Source organism: Urocitellus parryii, chromosome 1 (assembly GCF_045843805.1).
Source record: "Urocitellus parryii isolate mUroPar1 chromosome 1, mUroPar1.hap1, whole genome shotgun sequence".
Classification (NCBI taxonomy): Eukaryota; Metazoa; Chordata; class Mammalia; order Rodentia; family Sciuridae; genus Urocitellus; species Urocitellus parryii.
In genome coordinates, this window is record NC_135531.1 from 270,943,755 (window position 1) to 270,957,020 (window position 13,266).

At 37.9% G+C, this 13,266-nt stretch overlaps 1 protein-coding gene across 1 annotated transcript in view; it reads right to left on the bottom strand.

Moving 5' to 3' along the window:
• Dock10 (dedicator of cytokinesis 10) overlaps positions 1-13,266 on the bottom strand; it is a 194,541-nt gene that overhangs the window by 38,999 nt on the left and 142,276 nt on the right. The window contains exons 28-33 of the mRNA XM_077799593.1: positions 9,601-9,747; positions 8,088-8,171; positions 5,798-5,894; positions 4,086-4,130; positions 1,354-1,529; positions 1,111-1,227 (exon numbers count right to left, since the gene is read on the bottom strand). Coding sequence (XP_077655719.1) covers positions 1,111-1,227; positions 1,354-1,529; positions 4,086-4,130; positions 5,798-5,894; positions 8,088-8,171; positions 9,601-9,747 — 666 coding nt within the window. The remainder of the gene's footprint in view (positions 1-1,110; positions 1,228-1,353; positions 1,530-4,085; positions 4,131-5,797; positions 5,895-8,087; positions 8,172-9,600; positions 9,748-13,266) is intronic.

The following is a 13,266-nucleotide window of genomic DNA, read 5'->3' on the forward strand; positions in this document are numbered from 1 at the left end:
AGGTTAAATTTGGGGGCCAACAGAGGTGAGGCAAGAACCTCATCCCCCCACTGGTGCTTAGGCCTATCCACAAGCATGGCTGAATGCTGGACCGGTAGTCAGTGACGGGTTGATCTGGTTGCAGTGGATTCAACCTAAGACAGGAAGTTGATGCCCAAAGGTCAGCTCTCCCATGACGGGTAAGAACCACATGTTGAATTGGACAACCTACCAGGCACGGTCCTAAGCCACATTGCTTGTTGTTTAATTAATCAGAAGGGGGGAGATGCTGAGGGCCATTACCAAGTAGGTATGACGCATCGTAATCCTTGCCATTGTACCCCATGTTAAATGGACTTGCCTTGGAAATTTGCTGCGACCTTGCTTGTGTGTTTGAGAAAGGTGACCCTGCTCAATCACCAGGGTGGATCCAGGATTAGGGTGTATTCCTGCAGGAAGTATCTCCGTCCTTGGGTTTAGGGCGTGACAATAGGAGTTTTAGGGAAGTTGAGGTTGAAGATTATTGCTGCTGGGATTAGGGTGTTCCTGCTGCTTGTTCCCGTGGAGTTCTCGTGAGATTCAAATGGGATTTGAAAAGAAGCCTCCTGGAGTAGGATTTGGGAACGGACATATTGGGGATTGCCCCTGAGCTTGTGTGGAGGCTGGTGTGAGATCGGGAATAAAGAATTGCTGTTTGAACCTACAAAGCTGTGTGGTGCCTCCTGATTCTGGTGCCCCCCAAGACATCGGCAATGGTTCAGTGGAGGAAGCACTGTGATGGGCCACTCAGGCTGGCCACACTGAAGCCAGGAAGAATAAAGACAATGTGGAAGGTAGTGGGGGAAAGGTGTGCACTGAGGACAGACCATGGAGGCAACCCAGGAGCTATAAAAACTGGGGAAAAAAAATGCAAAATGATGCAGAGAACAGAGGAAAAATGCCATGCTGAAGGGATGGACCATGTGGAAGCCTAAAGGGGCCAATCTGGAACAAATGACATGGATGTGATTTCCTTGCATGGACTGTTTAATTGCTAATCTACTCACAGGTAGAACGAAATTATCCATGGTATAAAGAGGAAAAGGACAAATCTGTGTTAATACAGAAATTTGAAATGCTATGCAAACTTACCTGGTTAGATGTATTGACAGTAAAAGGGTACAGGTCCTTCAGGTAAATCCTTGGCATATTGTCCAGAAGCATGCCATACAGGGGCATGTATAAACTTGCTATCTGGGCCTGCTTTCTCTAGGTGAAAAGGTAGCCAGAAGAGATGATTCACATAAAAATCAATAGGCTTGTAGGTCTGATGTGCATTTAATGCAGTGAGCCATTAAATGGTGTTTAGAGAAGGGAGAAAGGAAGACCACTTACTGGTTCTCTGTATCGATCATCAAATGAGTGCTTAGCCATGAGATTTTTTAGGACAGCTAAAGCTAAGTGCCTGATATCTTGGTCTTCCTGCAGGGCAAAGCCAACTTCTCGGAGCAGAATCCCGATTAAGAAGTGTTTTCGGCAAAATTCATTTGTGACTGAATATTCAGGCATGTCTTCATTAGGAAAGAAAACAAAATATGTTTTTGAAAATCAAATAGTCACTCTATAATTGCAAAAGATATATCAGACAACTACTTTCATTGCTTGCCACTGGTAGGCGGTATTGGGAAATACAGTCTGGCTACAGAGATATGTGTTCTGTCATCCAGAGGCATTCAGTGAGATAGGGCACGTTCTGTGCCCTGAAACACAAATGCAAACACAAACTAACACACCATGTCAACTGTTACTTCTGATTAAAATGGCATGTTTACAGTACTACTGGAGTTGCATGAGAAAAAAATATTTTCTCTAAGAATCAGGAAATGTAGAAATGGATATGCTGAGGTGGGCCTTTGAGGATGCGTTAGAGTTTGGAAGTACAGGTGGAGGCAGGGGAGGTCAGACAGGAGGTTGGGAGAAGAAGGGGTAGGGTTTTTGTTGGCATAAAAGTCTGCAGGCACAGGTATTTGGAGGGCACAGGTATATGAGGTCCAGTTGGCACAGCCACCAAAAGAGACCTGAGAGAAGGGTTGGGGTTGGGTGACTGAGGGACTTAAGTTCAAATCCCTTGGCTGGCATTTAGGTCCCTTTGCCATTTGCATTCCTGTAGGAAAGGTTAACACACTAAAGTTCCGTGGCCTGATGAGACCTGCACTCTGTTGACTAATTGAGATAGTGGCAGGGTGTAAATGAATTAGACAGAAGGGGGATGTGGGGTGACAAACCCAACACAAAGAAGGAGGGACAGGAGAGGAGATGGTGCCTGGACTGGGGCGGTAGGAATTGAGTAGCAGAAGCAAAACCAGGACAAGTCTGCTGAAGGATGTGAGGGGCAAGGAGAGAGGAAAGCCAAAGGGGGCTGCACAATTATAAGCATGGATTATGAGAAAAGATGTGAAAACTTCCAGTAATAACAGGTTTTTTAGAATCGTCCATCTCACTTCATAAGTGCAACTATTAATAGTAGTTCCAGCCCCTCCTGTAAGAAAACAAGGGGAATAAAGCTCCTTCATGCTGATATGGATGATAATTTTATGAATATGACCCCAAAGCACAGGGAACAAAAGCCAAAATAAATAGATGAAACTACATCAAGCTAAAAGGTTTCTCAGAAGCAAAGGAAACAAAGTGAAAAGATAACTATAGATTGTGAGATCACACTTTTGCAAAATGTAAGCCTGAGCAGGGGTCGATACAGTAGGAACTCACCCAACCCAAGAGCAAAAGAACAACCCGATTAAAAACTGGGCAGGGGACCTGAACAGGTATTTTCCTAAAGGAGACATAAACAGGAAAGGGAAAACCTGCTTGATCATGCTTTCTTTATCCACTCATCAGTTGATGGACACAGGTTGTCTCCCTTCCCTTGTTGCAGTTAATATGGGAGTGCAGAAGGCTCTTTGGCATACAGATTTTATTTGATTTAGACATATACCCAGTTAGGGAATTGCTAAATCATATAGCAGATTTATTTATTTAGTATCAGGGTACTAGAGATTGTACCCAGAGGTAATTAGCCACTGAGTTACTACGTTGCTTAGGGCCTAAGGTTAAATCCCTTAGCAAGCATATAGGTCCCTTTTCCATTTGCATTCCAGGCTTTGAACTTACGATCCTCCTGCCTCAGCCTCCTGAGCTGCTGGGATGACAGGTCTGTGCCACTGGGCCCAGCTTATTTTTAATTTTTTGAGTAATATCTGTGCTGTTTTCCATAGTGGCTGCACTAATTTACATACCCACCACCAGTGTGCAAGGGTTCCCTTTTCTCTATACATTCTCACCAGCACCTGCCATCTTTAGTCTTTTTGATATGAAATCAGCATTTTGAAGAAATATCTGCACTCCCATGTTTATCTAAGAGTTCTTCAAGGTAGTCAGGATATGAAAACAACTGAAGTGTCCATGTGTGGATGGGGAGATAAAGAAAATAAAAGGTAGTATTATTCACTCTTTAAAAAAAGGAGGGAATATTCTGTCATTTGTAACAACATGGATGGAGTTGCTAAGTGAACTGAACCAGACCTGGAAATACACTGCATGATCTCACTTAGATGTGGATTCTTCAAAAGTTGAACTCATAGAAACAGAGGGTAGAAAAGCAGTTACAGGAGGCAGGATTAAGAGAAACAGGATTTTGGTCAAAGGATGTAAACTTTTAGTTATAAGATAAATTGTGGACATCAAATGTATGGCATGGTGACTATAGTTAATAATAGTGTAGTGTATGATATTATATAAAATAGGTTACATTGAACAAGTATATATGATATACATATGTAAAATATATGAATTTTATTTATAATACACACTACAAAGATTTCTGATGCTTTGGGAAATTGAAAAATATCAACTTTTGGAGAGTAAAATATGAAAGAAATACATTAGTGAGTCATTAAATTATCTGTGACAAGATAAAAGTTCAGTCAATGTTTTGAATATTTTGAATATATGATATTAAATACAAGACTACTTATTAGCACCATGAAAGCTGGAGATTTATGGTATCTCTACTCATCAATATTATTAGACAACTGGATATTGATTAGGTAGTATAAGCTATTATTTACCTGAGGCGTGTAGCTCTTGAGTTGATTCTGAAGGTGTCAAAGGATCTAAATTTAATACAAATGAACAGAAAGTACATATATATATATATATATATATACATATACATGTATATATAAATATATATACATATATACACATACACTCTCAGTTACACACATATTCATTAACTATGTGTAATTTATAAATGGAAAATTAAAATATATTTTTTAAAATTATAACTGAATCTCTTCAATATTTTCATTTTTCAGGAGGAATACCTTTGGTTGTTAATTGGTTTCCCTAAGGGAAAATGTCTTGAACAGAATTATTTTAATAGCTCCTACAAAGGTTCTATTTTTCTATAAAATGAAACCAGCCTGTTTTGAAATACACTTTTATGTTCACTGTTTATAATATCAGACCTATCAAGAAATTGTCAGGCCTTTTTCTGAGGTATTAATAATGAGCGAATGGAAATAAAATGACCAAATAAGAATTTGGTGCTCCTAAAAATCAACTTAGTTAACCAATAATACTTGACCCTAACTTGTAAAAAAAATTCAGAACCCTAAAAATATTATGGTCTAAAATATTATTTCTACCCTTTTTTCTTTGGAAAGTGCTTTATGGGGGTAATATACATGGATTATGTTTAAGATTAAAATGCCACAACTTTTATAGGCTTGATACTATAATTTTCCCTCTAAAATAATGGTGCAAGCTATCGTAGGCTTAAGGAGCCTCTTTACCATCTTTGTTTCTGCTTTCATCATCTCAATGCTGTTGTGAGTAGTTCATTCACTACTTACATGTAAAGCGTTTCAAGTTCCTAAATTATTATAGTATTTTCTTTGCATCTTGGTGTCTAGATGGGTAATTTTCTATCAGGAACCTCCTATAGCTCCCCCAATACACACTTTTTAGTTTTCAAAATAATAAAGAAAAATATTTCCTACAGGTTTTTTGTGCTTAAGTGCAGTCAACAAAAGACCCAGAATCTCCTCCTGAGGCGGGTGCCCTCTCCCTCTCTGGTCTGGGAGAGTCAAGTGTTTATGATGCTGTGCTCTTTCCTCCCTCCTAACCTTTCCCTCCTGTTCTTCCACTTTTCTTTGTATAATTCTTTGAAGTTCATTTTGACATAATTATATACACATTAATGAAACTCCTAAATGATATTTTACTCACAAAGTATAACTTTCTTCATGCAATTATTTTGATATCTCAAAATCAATGGAAAGCTCTCTTTTGGAGCCAGTAAAGTAAAACACAGGAAGATTACAGGTTACAATTCTTTGTTATAATCACCAGGTTTAAAATTGGGTTCATCTTTAGTGAAAATGGACAGACACACTTTAACCATATACAATCAACTTCTTCTGAACTTTAATGATCAGATTATCTGGCTCTGAGATTCATGTTACAATTGCAGATAACACTATGATTGAGAAGGTAAGAAAACAATAACTAAAGGCAAAATGAATAAAGGTGTGGGAATTATTAATCAAATGATAATTAAAATTATTATTATTATTAGGTACCAGGGATTGAACTCAGGAGCACTCAGCCACTGAGCCACATCCCAGGCCTATTTTGTATTTTTATTTAGAGTCACCATTGCTGAGGCTGTCTTTGGACTCGAGATCCTCCTGCCTCAGTCACTGGGATTAGAATTGTGTGCCACAAAAGCTGGCTAATTAAATTATTAATTAAATAAAACTCGGAGAGTTATTACCTGGAATGTTTGCTGATCTTATGGGAAGACACAACGGAATAAAATGCTCATGTTGACATACTTCTTGTAGAAAATCAAATTTATATTGGCACAGTGTCTGAAAAAGAGTCAAACTGAATGACTATGATTTATACACCAACGAAGTCAATAGAAACAAACTAAATCTGCACTTGAATCTTATTCATAAAAAGAGGGAGTTGCTATTGTGTGGTCAGCAAATAACTGAGTTTAAAGGCATTCTGTGCCCTCTGAAGTGGTACTTGCGTGAAGCTCCCTGTCTTTGGAGACTGCTCAGGGTTCCTCAAGAAAGACCCCATTTGTAACCTACATGAGGCTTCTATGAGACAAGGTCCTGAGTCATGTTTTGTGCTTCTTTTAGTTTATGTCATAACAAGTTTATTGTGATAAAAATCCTGCTGCACCCTAGGGACACTGTTCTCTCAGAAGCTACACTTAAGTCATAAACAGACTCCTACAATCAGCAACCAAGATCCAGAGCTAAGGAAGTTAAGGAAGTTGGTGGTGCAGATCTCTTATAAGAGTGAAATGCTGTATGATACTTCTTAGGGATGTTATTTAATTCTCCTTTCTTCCTTGCCCTATCAAAAAGGTCTAAGGTTTCAATAATGGTTGAATGTGGACAATGACAGTGTAGTCTAGATGTGGTCTATGATGAATGACTGTGGCACACGTGTTAAGAACAACTGCATCCCAAGGACCACTAGCACATTCATAAGTGCCCTATTTTTACCTCATGCAGGCTAAGTAACCATTCTTTAAGACCAAATTAGATCACCATTATTATATTCACTAATATCAGCTCACACACACAAAAATATGCCCTAGGATTGTAGTTTGGGGTATCATCAATTAATAATTTAAAATACTACCATTTTAAATAAGTACAGTATTTCACATATCCTCTTATACAACATAGTGAACAGGAGTGTAAATTAATCACATATGTTAATTATTTTTCATGGAGAACTTCACTCATTCTCTTTTATTTTTGGAAATATATATAATTTGGTTCTACTGCAATTTTATCTCAACCAATATTCTGCAAATTTCATGAATAATGGAGCCCAAACATACACTTTCAAGAAATGTTTAGAGAGAAATTGAATTTTCAAACCAAATTACATTTAATCGTGTAATACCCCCGATCAAAAGTAAATTTTTACTGCTGCAAAACTATTGTTCAGGCTCCTAAGCATGACATAAAAGGCTTAAAAATGCCATTATTTACTTTTGGTCTATATATATAAATTTTTTAAACAATAATTTCCCCTTGGAGAATTACTTCCTTCCCAATTCGAAAATAAAGCCGAATGGGAAACTATTATTTCAGGTGACTCATCTTCCCTCCTTAAGAGTCAGGTGTATGACACAGAGCAGGTTGATCACATATTTCCTCTACAGAATGTATAATAAGAAGCAGGAGCAGCAGCCGCCGCAGCCGCAGTGCCCTGGCCAAATGGTCCCTCATTTGTGATTATTCTGAAAGTGCGCTCACTGGTCCTTGCTCTTCTCCATACCTAGTTCTCCAGCTGTTTACTCAATGCCATTACTCCTAACCTCCTTCCAATATCTTCCCTTTGGATCAAACTGGAGTCTGCTTCTGTTTCTTGCCACTGGAAGAAACTTAACTGATCTAACTTTGTTGATCTGCCAATTTCAGTCTTAGATTCCTCCAGCATGTGCCATATGATAGCTCAGTGGTCTGAACTTGAGAGTGCATAAGAATCACCCCACTTGAAAATGTGAAAGAGTCACCCGAATGTTCCATTAAAACAGACTTCTGGGCTTTTCTGATGCTTCCTCACTGGTCTGGGAATCACACTTGAAGAACTACTACTGCTCAGGAGTTCCTCCCTCACCTCCTGGCTCATGCCCCTGTTTGGGTAGGGTGATTGGCCCAAATGGATTGTCCATTTTGCATAGGACTTCAGGGTGACAGGGAAGTAAGACTTCCAGTGATAAAACCACACATCCCAGGATAAACCCGACTATGGAAACTGCAGCTGGAAAAAGCCAGTAGCTGCACCTCCCACAGGAAGTAGAAATGGAGGCAAACACTTTCCTCCACTCCTTTGTCCTTCCTTAAGGAAGGACCTGGGAGACTTGCTCAGCAGATGGACCATTTAAAAGCCTGCCTCTCCTTGGCACAGACATTATTTTTCTGATGTAGAAAATACCTTACATTTTAAGGTAGATCTACACGGAGACCAGTTTACTTATTTACAACGCCAGAGTTTAGCAAGCAGTCACTCCAGCCCACGGCTCTTACCTTGAGGTCCCCAGAGGAGAACATGCTGATGTAATTGTTAACCATCCGAAACACAAACCCTCGGTCCATAAATGTAAAGCAGCGCTGAAAGGGATAAAAGTCTACTTTCAAACATCTTTACTAGAGGAATCATCAAAGATTTTAGGAAAGATGATGATATATTTTGAAGCAAAATAACATTTAATTAAATGGGTTGTATATGTGTTTTTTTTTTTAAAATCTTTAAAATGTGCTTAAGCATTCTTCCACATATGGCAACTAATTGAAATACTCCATATAGTATATACGTCAGAAAGTTACAAATCTGTATTTATCAACTATATAAAACATCACTTAGTATTTTCAATGAAATATTAATAGCGATGAAATATTAATGATTTTCCCAAATATTTTATTCTGTGAAGCGCTTCAAATAAACTACCAATATAACAATAATTTTTATGTCCATAGGTCTTAAAATGTGGTAAATAACTAAAGTGATATTTTTTCTCCTTTACCCTCTTCCCCTTTAACCCTGACCATCCTTTTCTCTCACTTGAAGCAAGGAAAGAGAAAAGAAAAAATGAGAGGCAAAACATTGAAAAATAAATAAACTCAGGTAAGAAAAAACTATAGTGTATAATTTGGAGTAATTTTTAACACATTAGAAAATAATTTAGACCAAATTAAAGCACAACAAAGACAACCCAGGTTAATTTCTCATCCACTGCCATAGCTTCTCAATGTTATATTACTAGCATTTCCCAGCATGTTCTTGCATCTAACATAAAGAAACAATTAAAGTGGCTTCATCAAGGTTATTGTAGTCATCTGCTGAATAACAGAAGGAAGAGAAGAAAAACAGTCTTTCTTATTAAGTTCATTGTCTGCTACATGATTACCATAATTCTGCATGTTGACTTTTTTTTTCGCCTTTACATTTTCATCTTTTCAATTCAATATGAATCCCTGTAACCCAGAGAAACATAACTGGCCTCCCTATACATCCAGATTCAGAAAGTTGTTGCTGCATATTAAAATTGATAATTTTCTTTTCATATGATCCTTGAGTAATCTTTACATCATCTAAAGCCTCCAGGTAATATACCCAAAGTGATCAATTTCCAAAGATTTTTCCAAAGTGGCTATTTGATATGATTGTTACAACCATCACAATCTACAGTGCCATTTCAAGGGCAGAAATGCTTCAGAGAATAATACTGTCACAATGCAGCTTTTCCTGCAAACATTTCATTTTTCTCTTTAAAATTATTTAGAAATACTATGATTTGACAACACTCAAATGGATACTTTTATCCATTTAAAATATCTCCTTAATATTTCCTCAAGGAGAGACTCCAAATTGGAAAAAAAATGAAGAAGTATTTAAAGCAGGAAAAATGTGTAATGAGAACATGCATCTCTCTGTGTTAGTTTTGACTCTTTATCACAGAGATTCGAGTCCATGAACATTTAGCCAACTTGCACTCGCTACCACGGGGGTGTGAGCAGAAACGCAGCCTCATAACTGTACCTTAAGAAATCTGGCCACGCTGTGGTTTGCCCGTTTGGTTTCTTCAAGTGCATCTTTGTATTTCCAAATCACATGGTCGGACAGGACCATCACAAGATTGTCCAACTCACTTTGGTAAGATTCAGGAAATCTTTGAGTCCGGGAAAGCTGTGGAAAGAATGGATTATTCATAAAGTAGCATCTGAAATACTAAGTGGGGAGGAAATAAAGAGACTTACTTTATCGATTGACAAATAAAGAGCCCTTTTGCAAACTTGAAGGCAATAATAAATAGAAGACTTTTATATTTCAAGGTCATGATTTCCACCATTTTCATTTAATGTTCCTTTCTATTTTGGTCAATAAATTTTCACCTTTGCATTAAAATTTGAATTATTACATGTTAACTGCAAACTATTCAAACAATAAAGAAATGTACAAAGTAAAATGCAAACTTTTAAAAAGCTCTCTCACATCTTAATTACCTTCTCTTGCTTCTCGGGGAGTATCTAAAAATTTAATGAATATTATCCTAACAGTTTTTGGATGTATAGCTCCATTTAACTCAATTTTAAATTTTAAACTCATATTTTGATTCTTTTAGAACTAGGAGTCCCCTAATAAACAGCTACTAGAAATCAGTGAATGAGATGAGTACAGATATTGGTTTGAAATGTTCCCTAATAACGGATGCGCTTTAGCTAACCTTAACACCCTGGTCCCAGTATGTGCCACAGGGAAGGAGTGACAGTGAGGCCTCACAGGTTAAGATGCTTGTGACACAAGGCACAGAAGGGCTTGGCAGTGAGATTACATAACACTGAATAAAACTTTGTGAGTCCTGTTTGGACTTCTGTACATGAGGGGTAAGTTTGAGATGGCTGAGTTGTTTCCACAACTTAAATTTATATAGACCCTTTCCACAGGATCCATGAGATTCATTCATTTTTACAAGTTGCATTTAAAAATTAGACCCAGACACATTTTCACTACACACAGAAACAGAATTTAGAATTAGATGGCAGCATATATGAAAGCAACAACCACTTTTTTTTTTTATTGGTCGTTCATAACATTACATAGTTCTTAATACATCATATTACACGGTTTGATTCAAGTGGATTATGAACTCCCGCTTTTACCCCGTATACAAATTGCTGTATCACATCAGTTACCCTTCCATTGATTGACATATTGCCTTTCTAGTGTCTGATGTATTCTGCTGTCTGTCCTATTGTCTACTATCCCCCCTCCCCTTCCCTCCCCTCCCCTCCCCTTTTCTCTCTCTACCCCTTCTACTGTAAATCATTTCTTCCATTTGTATTCTCTTGTCTTACCCCTCCTTTCCTCTTATATGACATTTTGTATAACCCTGAGGATCGCCTTCCATTTCCATGCAATTTCCCTTCTCACTCCCTTTCCCTCCCACCTCTCATCCCTGTTTACTGTAAATAGTCTTCTCAAGCTCTTCGTCCCTACCCTGTCCTTGTTTACACCCCTTATATCAAAGGAGTCATTTGGTATTTGTTTTTTAAAGATTGACTAGCTTCACTTAGCATAATCTGCTCTAATGCCATCCATTTCCCTCCAAATTCTATGATTTTGTCATTTTTTAATGCAGAGTAATACTCCATAGTGTATAAATGCCACATTTTTTTTATCCATTCATCTATTGAAGGGCATCTAGGCTGGTTCCACAGTCTTGCTATCGTGAATTGAGCTGCTATGAACATCGATGTAGCAGTGTCCCTGTAGCATGCTCTTGTTAGGGCTTTAGGGAATAGACCGAGAAGGGGAATAGCTGGGTCAAATGGTGGTTCCATTCCCAGCTTTCCGAGAAATCTCCATACTGCTTTCCAAATTGGCTGCACCAATTTGCAGTCCCACCAGCAATGAACAAGAGTGCCCTTTTCCCCGCATCCTCTCCAGCACTTATTGTTGTTTGACTTCCTAATGGCTGCTAGTCTTACTGGAGTGAGATGGTATCTTAGGGTAGTTTTGATTTGCATTTCTCTGACTGCTAGCGATGGTGAGCATTGTTTCATGTACTTGTTGATTGATTGTATGTCCTCCTCTGAGAAGTGTCTGTTCAGGTCCTTGGCCCATTTATTGATTGGGTTATTTATTATCTTATTGTCTAATTTTTTGAGTTCTTTGTATATTCTGGTTATTAGGGCTCTATCTGAAGTGTGTGGAGTAAAGATTTGTTCCCAGGATGTAGGCTCCCTGTTTATCTCTCTTATTGTTTCTTTTGCTGAGAAAAAACTTTTTAGTTTGAGTAAGTCCCATTTGTTGATTCTATTTGTTAACTCTAGCGCTATGGGTGTCCTATTGAGGAATTTGGAGCCCGATCCCACAGCGTGTAGATCATAACCAACTTTTTCTTCTATCAGATGCCGTGTCTCTGATTTAATATCAAGCTCCTTGATCCATTTTGAGTTAACTTTTGTGCACGGCGAGAGATAGGGATTCAGATTCATTTTGGTGCAAATGGATTTCCAGTTTTCCCAGCACCATTTGTTGAAGATGCTATCCTTCCTCCATTGCATGCTTTTAGCCCCTTTATCAAGAATAAGATAGTTGTAGTTTTGTGGATTGGTTACTGTGTCCTCTATTCTGTACCATTGGTCCACCCGCCTGTTTTGGTACCAGTACCATGCTGTTTTTGTTACTATTGCTCTGTAGTATAGTTTGAAGTCTGGTATCGCTATACCGCCTGATTCACACTTCCTGCTTAGTATTGTTTTTGCTATTCTGGGTCTTTTATTATTCCATATGAATTTCATGATTCTTTTATCTATTTCTACAAGATATGCTGTTGGAATTTTGATTGGCATTGCATTGAACTTATAGAGAACTTTTGGTAATATCGCCATTTTGATGATGTTAGTTCTGCCTATCCATGAGCAGGGTATGTTTTTCCATCTTCTAAGGTCTTCTTCTATGTCTTTCTTTAGGGTTCTGTAATTTTCATTGTATAAATCTTTCACCTCTTTTGTTAGGTTGATTCCCAAGTATTTTATTTTTTGGGGGGATATTGTGAATGGAGTAGTTGTCCTCATTTCCGTTTCAGAGGATTTGTCGCTGATATACAGGAATGCCTTTGATTTATGCGTGTTGATCTTATATCCTGCCACTTTGCTGAATTCATTTATTAGCTCTAATAGCTTCTTTGTAGACCCTTTTGGATCTGCTAGGTATAGAATAATATCATCTGCAAATAGTGATAATTTAAGTTCTTCTTTTCCTATTTTTATGCCTTTAATTTCTTTTGACTGTCTAATTGCTCTGGCCAGTGTTTCGAGGACTATGTTGAACAGAAGTGGTGAGAGAGGGCATCCCTGTCTTGTACCAGATCTTAGAGGGAATGCCTTCAATTTTTCTCCATTCAGAATGATGCTGGCCTGTGGCTTATCATAGATTGCTTTTACAATGTTGAGGTATGATCCTGTTATCCCTAATTTTTCTAGCGTTTTGAACATAAAGGGATGCTGTACTTTGTCGAATGCTTTTTCTGCATCTATTGAGATGATCATATGGTTCTTATTTTTAAGTCTATTGATGTGGTGAATAACATTTATTGATTTCCGTATATTAAACCAGCCTTGCATCCCAGGGATGAATCCTACTTGATCATGATGTATAATTTTTTTGATATGTATTTGAATCCGATTCGCCAGAATTTTA